The sequence below is a fragment of the Quercus suber genome, unplaced genomic scaffold (assembly GCF_002906115.3).
Source record: "Quercus suber isolate HL8 unplaced genomic scaffold, Cork oak 2.0 scaffold_88, whole genome shotgun sequence".
Classification (NCBI taxonomy): Eukaryota; Viridiplantae; Streptophyta; class Magnoliopsida; order Fagales; family Fagaceae; genus Quercus; species Quercus suber.
Window position 1 is genome coordinate 424944 of NW_027069553.1, and position 25009 is coordinate 449952.

Consider the following 25009-nt stretch of genomic DNA (forward strand, 5'->3'; position numbering starts at 1 on the left):
GATCCTTTATACTAATTACTTGTGCAGCTATCTACTCAGTCATATCTTTTAAAATGAAATTTTCTTATTTTAATTATTTCAATTCTTTTCTTAGATTATTAATATCTATTTATAAATTTGTCATTGTTACAAGTTTACTGAGTTTAAATCTGTCAGTTTTTTCTAATAGAAAACATTGTTACAATTTTCTAGTTCGTTTACAGCCCTACATCTAAGCCTGTGTTCAAAGAAAAATATTTTCAATTCTATGTTAGATTCTTCAAACCAATAATTATGTACTATATTAACTGTGAAAAGAGCATATATGCCACATCTTTAGATCTTTTAAGGTCCGAGAGAGTATGGGGAAGGTTCAAATGAGAATCAAATGACCATGCTATTAAGCACAATAGCACTCTCATGAACCAAATAAATAAAAAATTCTTTACACAACAGATTGTCTTCATCATAATTCAAGAAAATAACATATTTGGAGCCCAAGTTTTGCAATAAACAGTTCTAGTTAATAAAATTTGCACAAAGAAGCACAAGCCTTGAGATTACTCTATAGGTCTAAGTTCAATTCCCTCAACAATAAGACCACCTTTTAAATGCTCACCCTTCACCTCCTTTAAGCACATCTTCACCTCCTCATCACCTTCATCATTATAAAAATACCCCAACTTAATCTCTATCCATCCATCTTTGCGTTCACCAGGGCCTGCTTGTCTCTCTTGAAAGACCTTTGATTTCATTGCTTTAATTCGATTCACAGAAGGTATACTTTCCAAAGATTGTTTTTCAATTTTAGGGCGACTTAAGTATACTGTCCCTTGTGATTTGAAATTACCAACTTCAAGTGACACCTCTGATGGTAAAGAATCTAACCCATAAGCACGATCAGCAAAGTTCACAATGAGATAGGCACCATAACTTGTTCTTGGTGAAAGCAATCGAGTGCTCAACAAGCCTTCAATTTGTAGCCAGGAAATGGTCCTAAGCTCAGCAACTTCAGCAAATCTGAAAGTTTGGCAAAGAAAATAAGCTGTTAATTATATTTTTCTAATAGAAAACACTAGGATCCATCATGCGAATTTCGTATTGATTAATCATAAAGAATAAATTTTTAATTTAGAAACGAATGCATGTGTTAAGTTGAACATTATGTCTAAATAAAGCAAGTTAACACACTAAGAACTATTGTGTATCATTTAATTTAATCCTATCCCAAGGATCATTCATTGCTACTTGAATCCTAGACATGGAAAGGGTTATCATATTTGCTACTCCTTTTTGTAGTTCTAATTGGTATTTATTTATTTTATAAATATTTTTTTGGGGTTAATGCATGAATACACCTTCAAAGCATTAACCTTTAGCAATGCAATGATAAATTCTTTTGTGATTATTAGGATTTAGTGCAAACCTTGATTGAGAAAGTGGTTTCCAGCACCAATAAAGAGGATGGCTTGCCCATTTGATTGAAAGCTCCCTTGCACCCAACATGTAACATTTCTTATTTGATGATATCTCTACTGAGAAGATCTGTGTCAATTAAAACGAAATAGTACCATGATAATTACTGTGTGTACTGTCATGCCATGTGACTAAAAACCTTTTGTATGTGTTTCAGTAATGTAAAAACAAATAAAGAAAAGGTGGAAACCAAAAAGTATTAAAAGAAAAACACAAAAAGAAAAAAGAGCATGGTTCATGGGGGAAGCACACAAAAGTTGACTTCAGGAAAGACCACCCAATACGAATCATAACTCATAAGGATAAGTTTATGTGGAAGAGATTGGGCCACCTTTTCTATATTCTTATCTCTAACAAGAAATTATGCTGATGAAATGATTGATTATAAGCAGGCAATTGCATGATGATATTGGATTGGATCTGTTTCAATTTTCTTTTTCTTTTTTTCTTTTTTTTTTTTTTTTTAGTTTTTATGTGATAGCCTTAATTAACACTGTGTCTTGGAATTTATATATATATATATATATATATAAAGAATAAAATAAATTGGATAAATGATAAAGAATTCAGTTGTTATGTTTCTAAGTTTTTTTTTTTTTTGTTATTATTTCCAACATATGATTTTCGCTCCATGGTAATTAATTGCTTTATATTGTTAGGCCAAGAAACCAATTGGTTTATGTTAGAAATAAAATAAAATTTCAAATTTTTTATTCAACGATAAAAAACTTTACTAATTGAGTTGAGCTAACTGAAACCTGCGTATTTAAGAATTTGTAAGGAAAAAAAAATTTAAAAGAAAAGAAATATATTTTACTAAATATACCCTTTATATTATATTTTAGTATGAAAAAAATAAAAACAATAATATGATTTCTTCTTAACTAATGAGGGGGAATGGAAGTGAAAAAGACTTTTACAAGGAAATGAACATTTAATTCCATTCACTTCTATGCCTTTCTTCAATCCCAAACCCCTTTGCATTCTATTTATTCTATAAAACAGTGCATTCAAATGCACTGTTAAGGGCATTTGTGCATCTACAAGCGATGGAACAAATATGAAGTTTGTTACAAAATTCATATTTGGTCCACCGCCTGTAGATGCTCAAGCAACCTTGATGAATTATCCAGAATGCATTTTCTCATTAATTTTTTTAATTATTTCTCATTAGTATACAAAAGGCTGCACATGCATTCATTGTCAATGGATCAAATTAACTCCTTCGTAATTGATCTAATGCTTTGAATGCATAGGCCACCTTGAGAACAAGTTGTATTTATTTTCGTTTTCTCTTCTTCTAGCTTCTAGCGTATGAAAGCCTTTCAGGGCTTTTTCTTTGCTTTCATAAAAAATGTATTAGTTAAAAACTCCTTAAATTAGTTTATGTTTCATTCTCATCCACCTTATTACTATTTAAAGGCAGATAAACTCCTTAAATTAGTTTATGTTTCATTCTCATCCACCTAATTACTGACTAAAGGCAGCCAAACAAAAGCGGTAGTTAAGAATTTTTATTTGGGAGACTGAGCTATGGTACAAATTTTTTAATGAAGACAACACCTCCCCACCTCCCCCAAACCCATGCATAGTAGAAATTAGTATCTTTATAAAATAAAATAAAATAAAAAGATGCTTGATGGCAATTTTTCATAGAATAAAATTGATTATTTGCTGATTCCATAGTGAAATTCCTAAAATTTTCATTTTTAATATAAACTACTAAATTTCCTACCAAATATGGGAGTAAAAAAATCTCAATTCAACTATGAAATTTTCAAAAATATAAATGATTCAAAACTGTAAGTGATATAAAAACACATTTTATAATAATAATTAAAAAAAATTGAGAAAAATAAAGTAGTTTCTCTATAACTATCAGACCAATTAAACAATTCTCTTTTTTAGGACAAGTCTAACTCAAATATTGGGGGGAATTCCTATTTTTGTAAACTAGCCAAGAGAAACTCCATATGCTACATGGTACAACTTTATATTTCTCCTTAGGGTTGGTCAAACGTACTCTTTGATTTAAAATTTCTATCCAGCCTTAATTAATTCTTGTCCTTTTGTAATTACGAAAGGACAACAATTAATACAAGGGCAGCCATGAGGATTGCCTCTCAGTGTACATTCTACCAATCTATTTTTTTTCGTTACTTGTTTTTATGCATTTGACAAATGTTCCAATTTTTATATTTTTCCAACTTATTTTACATTTTTCTTTTTGAGAAACCAACTTATTTTACTTTATTACCAAGAAAAGGAATAATACTAGCTAATAGATAGTAGTTGACATTCGTGCAATGAGAATCTCTTTTTCCCCCCACAAATTTTTTCAATGGACTAGTAATTTACTTGACTACTCAAATTAACAAAGTTACAGGATTTCGTTAAAGAAAAAGAGTGAATAGAAATGACAGATTATTGTGGCATAATTGTCCTAAAAAAATCATTGTAAAAATAATAGAAAATAGTTATGTATGCACTAGATGTAATAATAATTTATAATTAATTACCTTTCTACCTTCATCAATTAGTTGTGGTTTACTTAACCTGGAAAACAACTCTTTCTTGGATGAATAAGCCAACGGAGAGACTAATCTGGAGAGGATTTCTTCATAGTTAGATGGCAGAAATTTCTCCCACACGGTGTCTGAATCAGCCATGTACCGGATTAGCGACGAGACGAAGGCGGATCGGCACACATCTTGAGGAGATGTTAAGGACATAATGTGTGCAAAACAATCTTCAGGCAAGAGGTCCAAAGTGATTTCTCTCATACTTATTGATGATCACAAACTATGACACAATGAAATAAAATATGTTGCATATAAAACGAAGAACAATGGTATTATTGTGGCCTTATTTTTAAAAGTATTGTATCTAATGCATTTCTAAGTCTCAAACTGGATCTATATATATATATATATATACATACCAAATGGTCCAATAATATCGTTAATATGACGACATTTCTTTTGGGTCCATTTAGTATGACAACATGAAGGGAAAACATGAGGACATCCAATTTTTTTGATGAACACATGAGGACATCCAATGACACTGCAAAGAAGTGATAATTTTAGGGACTGATACGTTAGCGTATGATGTTACATCTTGAATTTTCTACCCCATGTTACCAGTAATAGGTCACGTAGGAAAAAAAAAGTATAAAAACAATTGCACACGTAATTCTCCAAGCGACTTAGCCAAAAAAACAAAAAACAAAAACAAAAAATTGCACACTCATTGATGAAATACTACTTCCAAACTTGATGGTATTAGACCTACAATTTAATGGGGACACATGCCCAAAAGTTATGAAAAGAAGAAACATTATTCTCCAAATAACTATATAATTTTTTTTCCAACTTATTTAAGTGGTAAATTTCAATTAAACTAACATTAATTACATTCACATTCACATCTACGTGAACTTACTACTAATATTATTTATTTTTATTTATTTATATATTATAATTGGTAAAATCAAACTGTTGTATTTTTTTTTTTTTTTTACCACTGTTTAAAATGCGCACGTACCGTGTGTCTAACTAGTAGATAAGATATAAGCCCATTGACCAAGAGTAATTCCTTCCTTTTCTTTATATTTCAAATCTTGTGTAAAATATGAACATTGATTACAAAATTCCTTTCCTTTCCTAGCAACCAAATGCATCTTCTACTATCTTCCATCACCCGACACATCTGCACTCCAGAGTACACATAAAACAAATGAAGAATCAATCAAAACATGTCCACACATAAAATGAAAAAAGAAACACCTTTATGACTTTTTCTTTATGTTTCGTATAACCTTTGTAGTACCCTTTTTCTCCCTTACTTTTAAAACAAACATGCTTTCATTAGTCTTTAGGCCTTTAATTCCTTGAATGCTAGCTGAGCCCTCCTTTAATTATTGATGACCCTTATAACCTCCATCAAACTCATCTTCACGTCCTCATAAGTTTCATCACTAAACAACTCCCCCAGCTCAATTTCCATCCCAGTGGTGGCTCCAAGATTTTTTTCTAGGAGGGTCAATAATGGCAGAGCCGAAAATTTGTTGGTGAGGGATAGATGGATAAAAAATCAGATAAATAAATTTTTTTTTTTTTGTTTGTTTTTCTATATATACAATTTCCATGTTATATACAATACAACTATGTTATACAATAGTCTAAAAAGTTACTAACAGTTCAAAGTTTTTTTTTAGGGGAACTAATAGTTTAAATAACTGATCATACATTTTTAACAAATTAATAATAAATTATTATATTTATAAGTTATATCAATTGAATGAAAAAATATAGAATAAATAAGAATAGTAACATACTTAGGACTATGGTTGAGAGTGTTCAATTACCAATTGTTCCAAAAAGCTTAAGCTATTGAGATACAGTAAATTTAATCATTTAACCACACATACTTCTAACAGAGATTAAGCGTGAAACTAAGAAAAATAATACTCTTGTAATAAAATTTTGCTTTTGAAGTGTAGAAAAATATTTCTTGGACTTGAAAATGTGTAAAGTACTTATCAAACTACTTGATTGGACATAGAGAAAAACTAAGAAAATATAAAAATTAAGGATCATATTCAAGCTTATTTCAATTGGGCTTAACAAAAAAAATTTAAGGTAAGGGTGTTCAAAATTTTTATTATAGAGATAAAAAAAAATTAAAAATAATATATAATGTTTCTTTTGGGACCAAGTCAGGGGTTCATTTGAACCCCCTGGGCTGGTCATGGAGCCGCCCATGTTCCATCCACCCATTCAGGTCCTTCTATGACTGTCTTTCCCAACGTTTCAGTGTTGTTTTGTTGCTTATTGCCATCTTCATGACATTGATAAGTCATGCCATTACGTACACATTTTGTTGCCCACTTCAACTGACATTTAGATGGTATAAAATCAAGCCCATGTGAACAATTAGACATTTTCATTTTAAGATAAGTACCATATATATATATATATATATATAACATGGAGCAATAATCCAATGCAAAAAAAGCTAGTAATCAGTACATCATTCAAGGTTACTTTTCTTGTGTTTTTGGAAATCACATAGGATTTGATATATATATATATATATATATCCTTAGATGAGTTCTCCAACTTGAAGCTCTGCATTATTGGGAACATAGAGTGAAAAATAAAATGAAGTAAAATATTATTTTAAATTTATCCTATATATTTTTATTTCACCACTCTAGGCCACCTATGGACATTACATCAAATGGTACCATTTCCATTGTGTTCGAATTTGAAATGTCATTGTTTTTTTCTTTTGAGAAGGAATTCAACATGTCATTTGAAATCTCTCAATCTCACTATCATATATAGCATGTGAAATAAATGTATGGCATGCATAGAATTAGTTGTGAAAATTCAAGGGAAACATTTACATGTTTCTTACAAGTTATAATAAAAATTATAAAAGATATAAAATAATCATTAAGGTTACATTAACATGAAGCCAAGCCATTTTTTTATGTAGAATAATAGTTATCTTCATCAAACAGAGTGAAACATCCAAGAAAAACACATAAACGAATCCATAAGGTGAGTATGTGAAACGAAAGAGAAGATGAAGTTTGGTTTGAAGGAGTTCAAAGTAGGGGTGACAAATGGGCGGGTTAGGTTATAAATGGATTGGATATGTAATTATCCATTAATCCATTTATGACCCATTTATATATAAATTAATTACCTATTACCCACCCGACCCATTTAATTAGTAATTTATTCATTTAACCCATGTGACCCAAATACCTCTAAAACTATTTGACCTCTAAAATTACCAAAATACCCTTAAATAACAAATACACCTACACTTCCAAAATCAACAATATACCCTTGGACATCCAAAATTATCCCTAAAATATCTTCAAAATCTCTAAAATGAGCAAAATATCCATGAAACCTCTAAAATGACCAAAATGCCTCCAATATCTTTAAAATCACAAATATGCTCAAAAATCACTAAAATAACTAAAATATCCCCCCAAATCTCTAAAATTATCAAAATACTCATGAAACCTCTAAAATAACCAAAATACTCCTGATATCTCTAAAATCACCAAATATGCTCAAAAACCACTAAAATGACCAAAATGAGAAAAATACCTATGAAACCTCAAAAATGACCAAAATACCCCTAATATTTCTAAAATCACCAAATATGCTTAAAAACCACTAAAATTACCAAAATATCTAAAGTGAGCAAAATACCTATGAAACCTATAAAATGACAAAAATATCCCTAATATCTCTAAAATTACCAAATATGCTCAAAAACCACTAAAATGAGCAACATACCCCCAAAATCTCTAAAATTAACAAACTACCCCCCCCCCCCCCATAAAACTTAAAAACTACCAAAATACCCCCGAAACCTATAAAATGACAAAAATAACCCCCCCCCCCCAAAACCTATAAAGTGACAAAAATGCCCTTAAAACCTATAAGATGGTAAAAATACACCTTAGATCTAAAGAATGACCAAAATACACCAAAACCCTCTAAAATGATAAAAAAAATAACCCGAAACCTCAAAAATTTACCAAAAATACCACAAAACCTAACCAAAATAGCCCTTATCCTCTAAAACAGCCAAAATACCCTCTCAAAGATTTAAAATGACCAAAATACCCTTGAAACTTTTAAAACGACCAAAATACCCCTAAACCTGTAAGATGACCAAAATACACTTGAAACATCTAAAATGACCAAAATAGAGGCCTGTGGTATTTTGGATTTGTGAAGGTATTTTTGACAAATTAAAGATTCTAAGGGTATTTCGATCATTTTATAGGTTTCGAGGAAATTTTTGTAATATTTTTCTTGATATGAATAAAAATTGTCACCCTTACTTCAAAGGAGCAAGTTTGCAAGAAGGCATAGAAATCAAATCCATAGTCATTAGTCAAGTGATCTATTCATGTAGCTTCAAATATTCACTGCATGCCTGCACATGAGGCCTTTTTTTTTTTTTTTTTGGTTAATTAGGATTTCTTTTAGCTATTTTTCATTTTCGTAAAATGGAAAAACAAATGTATATTTTTTCTTGATTATCACATGTTGTTTAAACCCTAAAATATGTCTTAGGGAATAGTTGTAAACTTATGAGATCTTTGGTTGTTACATGTTCAATTTAGATGTATTTTTCTATGTTATTTGTGTTATAATCATGCTCTTCACATATTCATGCATAGCATTTTTAACACGATTAATTCATTAGAATTGTAGATTCTATAATGTTAGAAATACTGAAATCAATAGTGTTGTATTTCATAATCAAAGAATATACATGAGTGCCTTTATATAGGAGGCATATGTGTGTAGTACAAGTAAATATGTGTGCAGTACAAGTAAATATGTGTGCAGTACAAGTAAAAGTATAGTACAAAAATGTGTGCTATACAAGTAATCTAACTGGGCTTAAAGCCTACAACATTATACACGTTAACAGCCCCCCTCAAACTCAAGGTGGATGTGAGACTAGCTTGAGGTTGTCAACCAAATCACGAAGGTGTCCCTTAGGATGTGGCTTAGTGAAGATATTGGCAGGTTGATCTTTGGAGGAGACTGAGAAGAGCTTGGAGCACCATGGACAAGATGATAACGGATAAATTACAATCAATCTCGATGTGTTTAGTCTGTTCATGGAAGACATCATTGTGAGCAATATGAATGACACTCTAGCTGTCATAATAAAGAGGAGTAGCAAATGATGTGGACACACCTAAATCCTTAAGAAGCCATCGTAGCAAAAGGAGCTCAGATGTGGTATCAGTAAGGGCACGATATTCTGATTTAGTACTGGAGCGGGCCACAAAAGTTTGTTTCTAATAGGCCACAAACTGAATGACCCATTATGATTAAACCAATTAAATAATTAGTCAAGTTATTAATTAATCAATTTAACATGCAAATATATGGAAGAACAAACAAATCACCAAAAACTAAATATGCAGCAGAAATTGAAAGATACGGTGATTTGTTTACGAATGGGAAAAACCTTTGCAGCAAAAATCCTACCGGGTGATTTTCAAGTCACCACTCCCGAAACTCCACTATTATCAAATCAAGGGGTTACAAGTAAAGGAATCCCAAGTACCTTACCAACCTACAGTTGAACCTTTACCCCAATACCCAATTGGACTTGATCTGTAGTGACAATTCTCCCTTTTGATGCACGGCTCCCAAGTACGTGACTAACCAATGCGCAGATCCTAGTACGCGACTTCAAACACCAACTTAGAAGGAGAGGTTGGTTGCAAAGTTCTTCAGTTCATCCTACACGATGAAGATCAGGAAGATGTTTGGTCACAAAACCCTTTTGTGCAAAATACACAGTAACTTCTTTAGAGAAAATGAACTAGGTCAAGAATTTCGTCTTTGATCACAAATTGCTTGAACAGAGTTTGCTCAATGCTTATGCAACTTGTGTATATCTTAACGGCTCTTAAAACAATCATTTTATATGTTTAGGGTTTGGAGAAAAAAAGGCCCAAAAGCATATTCACGGATCCCAAGAAATCAGATCAGAAAATCTGATTTTATAAATCTTGATAAATAGTAGGTGTCGAGGAGCTATCGAGCAGGTGTCGAGTTTTAATGAAATTGCACTTCACCTTGTTTTTCTTGGACAGACTTGATGACCTCAACACTTGATCTTGAAACCTTATTTCTTGAAGTATTAAAAACACCTAGAACTACCCAATTACAAGTAAAGTGCGTTTTGTCAAAGGATTAGTCAATTTACATAAATAAGTGACATATATTCTTAACAAGTGAAAATACATATGTCCTAACAATCTCCCCTTTTGACAATCCGTGACAAAACCACAATAAACAAATGAACATATGAGAGAAGTCATAAATCACTCAACTCATACTCACTTGTTGAATACAATAAAATCTATCCTAACACAAACTTTTGAAAAACTTTGTAAGAAGAGAGTTTATGGCAAGTAAAATTTGACAACCTGTATTTCTGAAATACTTTAAACAAAACTCATCAAGGCATCTTGTGTAAAACAGAAATAATAGATTGCATACAAGTATAATAAACATGTGTATGAAGATAGAGAAGAAACAACACATGAAGAGAGAGGTGAAAGAAACATACATCCACATATAGAGAGAAAATAAGTACAATGTATGTAAAACTGGTCACAAAACCTTATATACAAGATCAATGTATCTATAAAGAATAGAAAAGAAAAAATACATCAAAACCTCCCTACATCCCTCAAATATCAACACTCCCCCTAACAAAAATGTCCTATACTAACTCTCCCCCTAAGATGACTACTCTCATAACCCAAAACTGCTCCCCCTTTTTGTCACGAGTGATAAAGGGTAGAGTGTCATGTAGACATCTCATCAGTAGAGCTAGCATCTCCATCATCATTATCATCTGAAGCGTCATCGTCATTACCATTATCATCATAATCCTCAGAGTCAAAAGCTGCTGGAGGAGGTGGTGAAGGAGTAGTCTTAGGAGCAAAACCACCCATGGTCGCCTACCGTCGTGCAATACGACCAACACGAACATTCACCTGATATAACTCAGAGGAGAGTGTATCGAGGCGAGCATCCATGCACTGTAGCTGCACCATGATGTCTCTGAGAGATACATCGCCCATAGAGGAAGAAGGAGCAGATGTAGATGAAGTAGATCTGGATGGAGCTGAATGGGAGGGAGGAGTGAAAACCGTCTGTCTTGACCTAAACTGAGCCTCACTACGTTTTACGGTAGCAGCATCTATGGCACAAATGTGTGTGAAGTGGTCGGACACAGGAAAAAGAATAGAAAAATGACGTAAGATTCTCGTGATAACGGAAAGAAAGATGAACTTATCACGGGACACTGAATCTAAATGAACATCTATGATAGAAAGGATGAAATGAGAAGGAAAATCGATAATAAGATGCTCAAGAAGAGATAACAAAAATCGAGCACGAGGCTCTGTGATGGAGTTGTAGTGAGAGAGTGGATGGAGTACAAAAGTCATCACTATGTTTAGGAATCTAGGACCTTTAGCAAAAGGTCTACATGATGTATACTGATGCTCACCCCAATCAACGGGGCGCTGACAAAAAGCAGAAATGAGCTCATCTTTAAATACAGTCCTCAAACGCTCACAAGAAGGATAGTCAGGAAACTCTATCCTAAGAATCCTAAGCACATCCGCAACTAGCTGCGGTGTGACAGGAATACGCGTACCTCGAACGCAAGTAAAAAAGAGAGGTACTGAACGATCAATCCCGTGCATGTTAGAGTAAAACTCCTGAATAAGCACGAAAGGACAAGTGACTGGGATGGTACACAGTGACTCCCATCCCTTACTGTGAATTACAGAGGGAAGGTCAGTGTCGGCGAAGTCCGCCAAAATGACTTGGCGTTTTGAATGAATACCTCATCTAGAAAAGTTCTCTGAAAATGCCTTGTGGGCATCACCATCACAGAACCAAAGATTTAGAGGAGTAGAATCAGAAGATGAAGAAGCTCCAGAACGCAGAAGGTTTCGAGCAGAAGTGGATTTACGCATAGGTGCCATAGACACTACTAACGTAAACAGAATGAGGAAGAGATAGAGAAGGAGACAATCAGAAAAGTCCCAAAACAGTTCACATATATCAAATATATTGAACAAAAAGTACGTATGCATGGGGAATGCATGAACATGTGACATGCAAAAAAAAAAAAAAAAAAAAACATCATGGGCTTAGCCCAATCCAATCATGGGGAATGCATGAACATGTGACATGCAAAAAAAAAAAAAAAAAAAAACATCATGGGCTTAGCCCAATCCAAGCCTACCAGCACACAAGCAGAAAACACACATCTAAATGCATGAAAATACCATTCTAATGCGCATGAAATGTAATGTATGACATTTTGAACACATGTAAGTGAAAACCCAACCCAAAATTTCAAGAAAATCTCAATAATTTTCAAAAACCCCAAAAATTTTCAAAAACCCCAAAACCTAAGATTCAAAACATGAAATGCATGAAAAAGGAAGGAAAAAGAGATCTTACCAAGTGATTTGAAGCAAGGAATGGCCAAAAATCACGTGGATTGGAGATTTTGAGTGAGAAAAGAGGTTGGGGAGATGAACAGCCGCGGATAGATTGAGAGAGATCGAGGAAATGAGAACTGGATCGCAACAAGAGCTTATATAGAACCTTCAGTAATTCTCAACAGATGAGGTATTGAGAGGAGTCGAGATAGCTATCGAGGTAGGTGTTGAGAAAATGAACGTCGACAGATGAAGGTGTCGAGAGGTATCGAGGAACAACAATCAGTTTCAAAGAACAGAAGCTCAATCGATCGACAAGGTATCAAGAAGGTATCAAGGAGACAGGAACTTTCTCGATTGATCCATCAGGTGTCAAAGAGGTGTCGAGATTGTGATAAGAAAAAGGCTTGAGAAGTTCGACAGATAACAAGGTATCGAGGAGGTGTCGAGCTAGCTTTTAAAAACTGTTTTCCGAGAAGAGAAAAACACATATATGAATGCAATCCAACATGTACCTCAACCAATGATCCATTCAACATATTAAACTCTCAAAATCATCTCTCAACAAAAATTTTAAGCATATGGATCCTCAAAAACACACATACACACTAAACAAGTCTAACCAATTTTATTTTTCAAAAACAAATCAAGACAATTTAGTGAGCATATATTAGTACATGTAAACACTTGTGATGGCCAAATCACATTGTACCTGCACATGTATCAAAAGTGGCAAAGAATATTGCGTGTTGTGTGTGAAAAATATCGCAAGATTGCATATGTGTATACATGTTATGACGATATGAGATATGAGAAAATAATTCTAACTCACACACAATTATAACTGTTTGATGGGGACTATCACCTTTGACATACATCCTATAACTCTCACATCTCCTAGAATACATGCTTGCAACCATATTTAAAGCATTTTTAATCTTTTTTCTTTTTATTTTCTTTGCATATTTTCTTTTATTTTAGCATACCATACATAGGCATATAAAAGAGAGAAAAGAAATACCCAAGATGTTAAACAATTGACATCGTATTTTTGCTATGCCGAAGCATACGAATGTCTTTGACATTGCACTTTTGCTATGCCAAAGGATACATGTGTCATATTATGATTGGTGGAAGATAATGGTAAGATGGTTATTTATACATTTCTCTTAGGATTTTCTAGTCCTACCCATCAAAAAGAGTGATACGAGTGTTAAGTTTAAGAGATAACTTAATCTTACTCATCACAAACAAGAGCCACAAAGCTCACTTACTTAGTTGTGCATAGAGATGCTCATCTAAGCTACAAAAGATACAAAATTTATAAAACTCTGTTTCATTGGCCATCCAAGGTACACAAGTACCAAAGTACACAAAACACACACTGTTTTTGTATTTTTCTGATTTTTTCAATTTTTTTTTTCAAAAAACAAAATAAACAAAATTGAAAGTAAACACACAAAAATATGTTAAACAAAGCAAAGCATAAAACTAGACTGACTTAACAAAAATGCAAAACACACAAACAATGCAACAAACAAGAAAAATAAGAAGAAAGAAGAAAGTGATAAAATCACTTAGAGTTCTTTTTCTTTCACACCTTGGAAGAATATTTCCTTTGATTAAATCCTTGAATCGGTAGTGAGGAAGAAGAATTGAAATCGTTCAAGTTCGAAAGGAACATGAGGGCTTTAAGGAGATCACCAAGAGGAGCAAGAAAGGATTGAAGCTGATTCTGGCTACCAGACGCGATCATGTCATTGCTCTGTTGAGTGGTTAGCCGCTTATAGCAATTTCGTTGAGTATGACCGGTAGTTCCACAATGATGACAGAGATGCTGCTTCTTTTGTTTAGACTTTTGAGAGTTAGCCTTCTTAGCCCTAGGGTTTTAACATCTTTCTTATCCTGTTTAGGGGGTGCTCCTAAGATAGATTTACCATTGTCTAAGTTCTCACTAGCTAATTCAGTTTTATCATCAGTGTTTTCAATATCAGTGTTATTAACAGGAGAAACAAAAACAGTAGCACTAGTAGAAGCAATATGAGAGGAAGAAAGATCATACCCTAAACCTGTTCGATCCGAAGCAGATTTCTGGATGCTGAGCATCTCATCAAGTTTTGCACTTAAAGTCCTCTCCAGTTGAGCTCTAACTTGAAACAGCTCCGCTTCAAGCTTCTTGGTCTTCTCAGCCAAGAAATTGTTCTCAAACATCAGTGCTCCAATAGTTTGATTCGCCTCATCAAACTTTGTGGATAGCTCTTCATGATCAAGTTCCACATCACTAAGTTTCTTGGTGGCTAGCCTATACAATTTCTCATGCTTCTCAAAGAGCTTGTAAAGCTTCTTATAGGCTGAATGGATATCATCTTGATCATTCATCTTCTCGAATTTGGACTCCACCAGTTCTTCTTCTTCGTCCACTTCTTCAACAATCCCTTCAGTAGGACTGACTGTGGCAGTGAAGGCATTTAAGATTCCTTCATCCTCCTTGTTGGAATCATCTTTGGGCTCAGTGTCACTTAAGGTTGCAGCAAGTGCCTTACTCTTCCCAATACTTTTGAGATATGTAGGGCATTCATGCTTCATGTGACCAAAACCATGACATCCAAAACATTTTGGTCTTGCCGAAATAGTGTACTAACCACCATCCTTAGCATTCTTCTTTCCTTTGTCTTGGCTTTTAAACTGAGAAGAACTGGATTGTCTGCGGTCCTTGTCGAAGCTCCTCTCATTGGCATTCTTCATAAACTTCTTGAACTGTCTTGTAATGTAGGACTTCATCTTGGAATCTTCATCATCTGAAGACTCATCTGTGTCACTGCTCTTTGCCTTCAAGGCCATGCTCTTGCCTTTACCCGACTTGCCAATCCTAGATAATCCTATCTCGTAGGTCTGCAAGTTTCCAACCAGCTGAGTTAAAGAAATCTTGTCAATGTCCTTTGATTCCTCTATAGCAGTAATCTTCACATGGAATCTCTCGGGTAGAGATCTGAGTACCTTCCTTACAATCTTGGGTTCAGGGATGGTTTCCCCAAGATTGAAGGCTGAGTTTATTATGTCCTTGAGTTTGACATAGAACTCATCAAATGACTCATCCTCCTCCATCTTTATTTCTTCAAAGCTTGTAGTGAGCTTTTGAAACTTTGAATCCTTGACAGCCTTTGTACCCTCATAGATTGTCTAGAGGATGGTCCATGTTTCCTTTGCAGTTTCAGTAGAGAATATCTTCTTCAACTCCTCATTGGTGACTGCGCTAAATAGGGCATTTAATGCTCTGCTGTTGAAGTTTGCCACATTGATCTTGGCGTTATCCCAATCGGCCGGCTCTTATTTAGGTTTGGTCCAGCCAATCTCTACAGCTTGCCACACATTCTCATCTAAAGATTGCAAGAAAGCTCTTATGCGTACTTTCCAATATGCATAGTTAGTGCCATCAAATAAAGGAGGTATGACTAAGGACTGTCCTATATCCATGACAAACAGGGGTCAATAGATCAACGTAGCAAAGATTAAACCTAATCAGAGTGTGTCTGCTCTGATACCACTTGATAAGCCACAAATTGAATGACCCCTTGTGATTAAACCAATTAATTAATTAGTCAAGTTATTAATTAATCAATTTAACATGCAAATATATAGAAGTACAAACAAATCACCAAAAACTAAATATACAGCAGAAATTGAAAGACACGGTGATTTGTTTATGAATAAGAAAAACCTTTGCAACAAAAACCCCACCGGGTGATTTTCAGGTTACCACTCCCGAAACTCCACTATTATCAAATCAAGTGGTTACAAGTAAAAGAATCCTAAGTATCTTACCAACCTACAGTTGAACCCTTACCCTAATACCCAATTGGACTTGATTTGTAGTGACAGTTTCCCCTTTTGATGCATGGCTCCCAAGTACGTGACTAACCAATGCACGGATCTTAATACCCGACTTCAAACACCAACATAGAAGGGGATGTTGGCTGCAAAGTTCTTCAGTTCATCCTACACGATGAAGATCAGGAAGATGCTTGGTCACAAAACCTTTTGGTACAAAATACACAGCAATTTCTTCAGAGAAGATGAGCTAGGTCAAGAACTTCGTCTTTGATCACAAATTGCTTGACTAGAGTTTGCTCAATGCTTGTGCAACTTGTGTATATCTTGACGGCTCTTAAAACAATCATTTTATATGTTTAGGATTTGGAGAAAAGAATGCCCAAAAGCATATTCACGGATCCCAAAAAATTAGATCAAAAAATCTGATTTTATAAATCTCGACAGATTGCAGGTGTTGAAGAGCTATCGAGCAGGTGTCGAGCTTTAATGAAATTGCACTTCAGCTTATTTTTCTTAGACAGACTTGATGACTTCTACACTTGATCTTGAAACCTTGTTTCTTGAAGTATTAAAAATACTTAGAACTACCCAATTACAAGTAGAGTGCGTTTTGTCAAAAGATTATCCAATTTACATAAATAAGTGACATATGTTCTTAACAAGTGAAAACACATATGTCCTAACAGTTTCTTATTTCGCCAAGAAATCAAAGAAGAATCAAGTAGAAAGCAATAACCCGTAATGGACCTGCGATCAGTAGGATCTCCTTCCCAATCAGCATCAGAGAATGCACGAAGTACAAGAGGAGATTGAGCTGAGTAGAAAAGGCCATGGAAGAGAGTGCTCTTCAAGTATTGAAGAATGCACATAACAATAGCATAATGAGTCGATTGTAGAGCAGACAGATACTAGCTCACCTGATGAACAATATAGGAAATGTCTGGATGAGTAACTATGAGATAAATAAGGCTGCCAACCAATCGTATATAAAGAGAGGGATTAGACAATGGTTTACCCTCCGAGGGTGTCAGATGCGCATTAAGTTCAACTGGAGTGTTAATAATCTTGCTGTCAGTGAGTTTAGCTAAAGACAAAAGGTCAGAAGCATACTTGGCTTGAGTAATATAAAGACCATCTGTGGAATGAGTGATTTCAAGACCCAAGAAATAGCTGAGATGTCCAAGATCTTTCATCTCAAAATGCTAACTGAGAAAATTCATGAGTTCTTGAATGTCACTGAGGTCATCACTAGTTATGATCATATCATCCACATATAGGAGAAGCAAAATGGTGTCTTTATCATTGCGACGAAGAAATAAGGCAGAATCATAAGAACTGGCAGTATAACCCAAGCGAAAGATGGTGGAGCTAGACTTGGCAAACTAAGCTCGTAGAGCTTGTTTAATGCTATAAAGTGTACGTCCAAGGTGACAAACCTTGTTTGATTCAATAGAAAGACCAAGAGGAGGTTGCATATAGACTTCTTCACTCAAATCCCCATTAAGGAAGGCATTCTTAACATCCATCTGAAAAATGTCCTATTTACTAGCAGAGGCAACAGCTAAGAGGGTAGAACAGATGAGATACGAGCAACTAGAGTAAATGTCTCTTCATAATCAATCCCATACTCCTTTGTAAAACCTTTTGCAACAAGACGAGCCTTGTAACGCTCAATGGACCCATCAGAGTGAGTCTTGATCTTATAGATCCACTTACAACCAACCATAGACTATCTAGAAGGGAGAGTAACTAGATCCTAAGTATGGTTTTTGGTTAATGCATCAAGTTCTTCTTTCATTGCAATCTACCATAAAGGGTCAGTGGAGGCCTCACAATAGGTTTGAGGCTCGTGGAGTGTAGTAAGGGCAGTGTAACAATGATAGTCAAGTAAATGTGCAGAATGGTTCTTACCCGGTTTGTGTGGCGAGGTGGAATGTCTTATGGAGGATCTTCAGACGGAGCAGGAGCAGGGGACCCAGGCTCAAGGTGTGATAGCTCGTCATCAACCTGTTCATCTTCGACTTGTCTAGGAGAAGCATCAAAAATATTTGGAGGTTGGATAGAGAAGTCCAAAGGAGGATCAAGAGCATTTGTAGAAGGAACATGAGACTTATCTGGAAAGATTTCTAAAACAAAGGAGGTAATTAGGGAAGAATAAAAGTGAGAGAGTTCAACAAACAAGCGGTGTTCCCAAAAGACAACATTACAGGAAACACGAAGACGATGAGAGACAGGATTATAACACCGATACCCTTTTTGAGTTTCGCCATAACCAACGAAATAACAAAATCTAGATCGAAACTCAAGTTTGTTGTGCTCATGGGGCTGAAGAAGAACGAAACAAGTAGATCCGAAGGAGCGAAGGTAATGATAGTCAGGGGGTGACCCAAAAAGGCACTCATACGGAGTTTGATTATGGATGATAGCGCTTGGAATGCGATTAATAGCATGAACAGCATGAAGAGCGGTTTCACCCCAAAATGAGGCAGGAACTTTGGCAGAAAGAAAAAGAGCACGAACAGTGTCAAGAATACGACGAAATTTTCTTTCAGCTCGACCATTTTGCTGAGAGGTACTTGGACAAGTTAGATGATGTACAGTGCCATAGGAATGTAACAGAGCTTGAAAAGCATATTGAGTATATTCAAGAGCATTATCAAATCAAAAAGTTTTGATACATTTGAAGAATTGTTTTTGAACCATTTTTGCAAAGTTACTATTTATTGGTAAGATTTCAGAACGAGATTTCATAGGAAAAATCCAACTATAACAAGAATAATCATCAATAAAAACAATGAAATATCGAGATCCACCAATACTAGCAACAGGAGAAGGTCCCCAAACATCAAAATGAATTAACTCAAAAATACTATTAGAGTAGATTCACTGTTATTGAAAGGCAAAGCTGGCTATTTTTCTAACTGGCATTGAGTATAATCAAAATTGTCTTTGGACACAGAACCTAATAGACCTTTAGAAGGTAACTATTGTACCCAAGAATATGGTACATGACCAAGACGAGAATGCTAAAGTGCGATAAAAGGTGAGTAAGAAACCACAACAGCTGCAGCAGCAACAGAAATAGGAGCAACAGATGGAAGATGAAGATTGTCCATGGGAAACATATGCCCAACTCTAGGACCGGTCCCAAAATCTTGCCTTGTCCTCAGATCCTGCACAATACACCCAAAATAGTAAAAAATAATGCGATATCCTAGTTCAGGTAATTGTCCCACAGAGCACAAATTATAGGATAGGTCAGGTATATAGAAGAACCTAGGAACAGAGAGGTTGGAGGTTGAAATAAAACCTAGACTATTCCCATGCATGGTGGAACCATCAGCTATATGAATATTAAGGGAATATGGGGCAGGGTCAAGTTTGGAGAATTAGGACGAGTGAGGTGTCATGTGATTGCAACAGGCAGAATCAAAAAGCCAAGTTTGAGACGGGTAGAACTGAGAAAGCAGTAGAAAAAGATGCAATACCAGTCATACTTAAGCTGCCCTAGTTCATGTGAGGATCATGTGGTTGTGACTACCCCAGAAAAAGATGCCCTAGTTCTTGCGACCCTTAAGAAAACTACGCATAGCTTGAGACTAAGATAAGTAATTCTTATTTCCCTCCAATATAGTATTAATGGGGTGAGGAAGAAAAATATCATTTTTATCCATTTAGAGACACAATATGCAAAAATAGACAGCAAAAATGAAATCTACGCGAAAAACTGGATAAGGAGAACTTGGACTACAAAAAAGTCAACCTTGGGGAAAAGTCAACAATCTGGTCAAAGTCAAATGTTCGGTCAATGGTAAAAGTCAACACAGTCAACGGTTAGCAGAGATGACGTCAACAAGATGACGTAGCGCTGACATCAGCAGATGATTGGAGGTTGACGTGCCACTAATGACATCACGAGTGACGTAAGCCTGGAGCTGATGAAGGCACATGGGGTGCGTATGGCGCATGAGCTTTGACGTTGAAACTTTGGGCGGCGCGTGTAGCCTCCGATGGCTGCGAGGCTTCCACCAACATGTAGATTAGCGCAAGATGATCTCAATGATACCTGCAGAAACGAAATTAGAGCAATATTCACGGTGGTGATGATACGTGCAGTGGTCTGTGTGGTGTGGGACTCCTTAACGACAGTGGTTGCAGGTCCGAAACTCAAAGACAACGGCTGGAAGACGTCAGAGGTTCAACAACAAGAGGCTGCGGTGACTATTGTGATGGCGGAAGCGATGTTGAGAATGAAGTAACACCGATAAAGACAAGACTGCTAAAAAGGTCAGAGCAGTTGCTCTGATACCATGTTAGAAATACTGAAATCAATAGTGTTGTATTTTATAATCAAAGAATATATATGAGTGCCTATATATAGGAGACATATGTGTGCAGTACAAGTAAGAGTGTAATACAAAAATGTGTGCTATACAAGTAATCTAACTGAGCCTAAAGTCCACAACATTATACACGTTAACATATAATATATAGTCATGTTTGCATGCATTTCCCATGTAGATTTGTATATCTGTGTGATATAAAATCACTCTCTAGCTTAGGGTAGCGATATAAAATATATTTGTCTTAAACATGAATTTAGCACGTGGAACAACATGTTCACGCATTTTTCATCGAATTTGCAATATATGTTCTTGATCTTGCATCTAATATAATCAAGAAAAAAAAATTATTATTATTATTATTATTTTATAGCATCACGAGCATGTCATCTAGGATAGATATATGTGTTTTCTTAGGATTGAAATGAGAGTGATTCCATATCAAAAAGAAAAAAAATGAGAGTGATTCATATGAAATAATGAGGAATAGGTTAGATGATTACATTTTAAGATTTAATACCCAAGGTGAATTTTTATGATTATAAGTGAACATGCTCATCCATCAAGTAGAAACGATATCTAGGACATACTTTCAAATTCTCTCACATTTACATGTAATCTTAAAATAGGTTGCATTGCATGCTTATGTTTCTTTCTTTCTTTCTTTCTTTTTTTAGTGTGTTATCAATTATTTCATTCAATGTGCTTTTGTTTAGCAGCCTTCATTTACTTTAGTTATGAGAACAATTTATCTCTAGAGTAATTATTTTTCCATTTTTGTGGTCTTGTTTAGTAGTTGAAAGACAATTAAATGAATTTATTTTGGCCATTATACCATATTAGATAGGAAAGTCGGAAGCCTAGCAACTTCCCAACATATTTGTAACTTAGCGCCCAAGCTTTAGTTATTAGAATATAGATATAGATTAATTAGGTGTTTTTTTTGGGTCTAATTCACTTTTACTTTCTTTTTAGAATGTAATTATAAAATACAACTTTGTAGTTTTCTTTCATTGTATCTAGGACACCTTGTAATTCGATTTTATTTAAATATTTCATGCAATTTGAATATTTGATTAATAAAGTTCATTTGTAAGGGTTTTTTTTTTTTTTTTTTAAATAATTTATAGTATCATTAGCATCGTCCATATGAATTAGTCAAATTGAATAGTAAGAATAATGAGTTTTAAATAATAATAAAAACTTATAATATGGAATATAAATTGTGAGGGGAAAAAGGCCCAGCCCAACGTAATGAGCCAAAGGCCCATTGGAGGGCTATTTTGCGACCGAGAAGAAGAAGATGGAAAAGGCAGGGCCCGTCTGGAAGTAGGACCCTCAGAAGGAAGAATTATCATGATCCGATCCTGTCCGAAGAGGTTGTAATCCTCTGACGCAATATTAGAAATTAATTGAATGTGTGAAAGGCCAAAATGAACTTCCGAGGACTCCACCTGATCAAGATAAGCTCTGAGCATGTTGTGGAATGATAAGGATGGAGAAATATCTAAGGGGAAAGCTGCTACCACCGTATTTAATGCACTGCAGCAACTTTTCTAGCCACATTTATGTGGAGAAGACCCTTGAATAGTGCATCTTAACCTACCGCCACTCACACAGAGCTAAAAGAAGATGCCTGACATGACATGTACTTAAGCAAACTCATGGATGAGGAACAAGTGGACGATGGAGATAAGGAGAAGGGTGACTATATAAAGGAAGGAAGCCCCTAACAAGAAGGGGAGGAAAAAAAGGGAGAGCTCGATTGTAACCCTAAGACTTATGTTCATCAGATAAATAATAGTGTAACTCTTCGGATTTTCAGATTTTACGTGTAAACTCATTTTGGCTTATATTTGAATGTTGTGATCCATTGTTATCAATCTCATACTTAACCTAGCTCTTTCACCCATACTCTACAAATTAATTGTTTTTGGACTTGGGCCACAAATACCAACCCTACAATTGGCGCCGTCTGTGGGAAGGGCTTGAGTGTAAGGGGAAGTAGCAGCAGTTGATCATGGCTGAACATGGGCAACAACTGGCGGAGTCTAGGGCGTCCCAGCATATTGATCCTTTTCTCAATTTGGAGCGAAGGCAAGACCGTGAAGGCAGTGTGCATACTACACACACTAAACGAACTCAACCTCGTGGCGGAAGTCACGTTTCTCATGCAGAGAAAAACAGTATGCAAATAGAGATTGAAAGGTTAAGAAGGGAGCTGCGCCATGCGAAGAGAAAACGTGCTGCCTCGCACCTTGATGACGACTCGGATGACGGACAGGACATCACCTATGAGCAGAGGTCTCGAACTCCAATCAGTGAAACTTTTTCATATGAGGATGAGCACCCTCGTAAGAAGCAACCTCAAGGGCCACCACATGGAAGGGTGGGCAATGATGCCATGAGTAAGGCTTTAAATCAAATCTCCAGGTCACCTTTCACGCATAGGATCGAAGGAGCAAAGCTTCCTCGGCGTTTCAACCAGCCAACCTTTACTATTTACAACGGCAAAACCGACCCTGTGGAGCATGTCAGCCATTTTAATCAAAGAATAGCTGTCTATTCCAGGGATGAAGCTTTGATGTGCAAGGTATTCCCCTCTAGTCTTGGACCCGTGGCCATGAGATGGTTTGATAACCTAAAAGCAGACTCCATTGATTCTTATCTAGAGCTCACTCAAGCTTTTGGTTCACGTTTCGTCACATGCCGAAGGGTGGCCAGGCCCTTGTCTTCTCTGCTATCCTTAAGCATGCGTGAGGGCGAGTCACTTAAGGCGTATTCGGATAGATACTGGGAGATGTTTAATGATATAGAGGACAACTTTGATGCAATAGCCTTAGAGACGTTCAAGCTAGGCCTCCCCACTGATCATGGTTTAAGAACATCCTTGTCCGGCAAGCCTGTTACTGACATGCGTTAGCTTATGGACCGTATTAAGAAGTACAAAAGGGTTGAAGAGGATCAGCAGCAAGGGAAGGGTAAGGATAAAGTTACCCCCAAAGACAGGAAGGACTTTAGGTCGGATCGCTATAACAACAATAAGTCGAGGAGAGATTTCACCGGGCACTCAGGCTTAGCAAATGCTCAAGTAGTTAATACAGTGTTCAAAGAGCTCGTTCATCAAGTCCTGGAAAAGATCAAGAACAAGTCATTTTTTAGATGGCCGATTAAAATGGTGGGGAACCCGGAGAGACGCAATCATAATCTCTATTGTCAGTATCACCAAGACCATGGGCATACTACTGAAGACTGTAGAAGCTTATGGGATCATTTGGACCAACTGGTCCGTGAAAGCAAGTTGAGGCATCTTTTGCATCACTCCAGTGGTCGAGGAGGTCAAGCGAATTCTGAGTCCAAAAAGAGGGATTCTACAAAACCCCCATTAGGTATTATTAATGTCATTTTTGCAGCACCAGAGAGAACAGGATCCTGGCCGACAAAGGTTATGTCTGTGGCTCGATTGCCAACAAGAGATACTGACCGAAATTCGAGGAGCCCTAGACAGGCTGAACCGCCCATTTTAGGCTTTTCGGACGAAGATAAAGCTGGGACCATTTAGCCTCACGATGATGCTTTGGTAGTCACACTCAGGATCGGGGGAGATCATGTATCCTGACCTCTTCAAGGGGCTGAGTCTCACGCTTGGTGACTTGACTCCGTACTGTTCTCCCCTGGTCAGCTTCGAGGGAAGGATGGTTACTCCAAAAAGACAGATACGGCTGCCTGTGCAGACTGGCTCGGAAATAGTTGAGGTGGACTTCATTGTGGTAGATGTCTATTCCCCTTATACGGCGATTGTAGCCAAGCCTTGGTTACATACGCTAGGGGCTGTTTCCTCCACTCTGCATCAGAAAGTCAAATATCCTTCCGAAGGGCACGTTTGTGAGATCCGCGGAGATCAATCCTCGGCTAGGCAATGTTTGGTGGCTGCCATAGACACGAGCCTGAGAGTGAATCCTTGGCTAGGGTGGAGGGGGACCTATAGCAGTTAAAGGGTCGGTTGTCACCCGTCAAGGGACAGGATGAAAGCGTAAAATGAGAGGATTTAATACGGGTTTTAGTTGGGACCAATCCTAAAAGATACTTTCAAATCGGATTTCAGATACCTTAGTTAGAGAAAGAAGAGCTAATTAAGTTCCTTAAAAGAAATATTGATGTATTCGCATGGAGTACTTATGAAGCCCAGGGGTGGACCCAGAGTTCATTTACCATCATTTGAGGGTTAACCCTCTGAGTATACCAAAGAAGCAACCTTCTCGGCGACCATCCAGAGAGCATGCTGAGGTAGTCAAGGAAGAGGTGATGAAGCTCAAACAAGCTGGGGCTATTAAGGAAG

The 25009-nt window shown here is 36.0% G+C and overlaps 2 protein-coding genes across 2 annotated transcripts; one reads left to right on the forward strand and one right to left on the reverse strand.

Moving 5' to 3' along the window:
- Positions 1-255: 255 nt before the first annotated feature.
- Positions 256-4337, reverse strand: LOC112017911 (F-box protein PP2-B15). Its single transcript, XM_065774210.1, has 3 exons — positions 3975-4337; positions 1406-1524; positions 256-999 (listed from the first exon to the last, which is right to left on the reverse strand). The coding sequence occupies exons 1-3, from the start codon at positions 4236-4238 to the stop codon at positions 540-542; spliced, it is 843 nt and encodes a 280-aa protein (XP_065630282.1). The 5' UTR covers positions 4239-4337; the 3' UTR covers positions 256-539.
- A 19259-nt stretch (positions 4338-23596) lies between these two features.
- On the forward strand, positions 23597-24232 carry LOC112017891 (uncharacterized). The gene has a single exon (XM_024050349.1). It carries the CDS (start codon positions 23597-23599, stop codon positions 24230-24232), a length of 636 nt encoding a protein of 211 aa, XP_023906117.1.
- Positions 24233-25009: the final 777 nt, after the last annotated feature.

Coding starts and splice junctions, on each gene's coding strand:
- LOC112017911 (XM_065774210.1), bottom strand. CDS start 4,238: ATGAGAGAAATCACTTTGGACCTCTTGCCTGAAGATTGTTTTGCACAC. Junction 1,525..3,974: donor TAATTGATGAAGGTAGAAAG/GTAATTAATTAT, acceptor TAATTGACACAG/ATCTTCTCAGTAGAGATATC. Junction 1,000..1,405: donor AAACCACTTTCTCAATCAAG/GTTTGCACTAAA, acceptor CCAAACTTTCAG/ATTTGCTGAAGTTGCTGAGC.
- LOC112017891 (XM_024050349.1), top strand. CDS start 23,597: ATGGACCGTATTAAGAAGTACAAAAGGGTTGAAGAGGATCAGCAGCAA.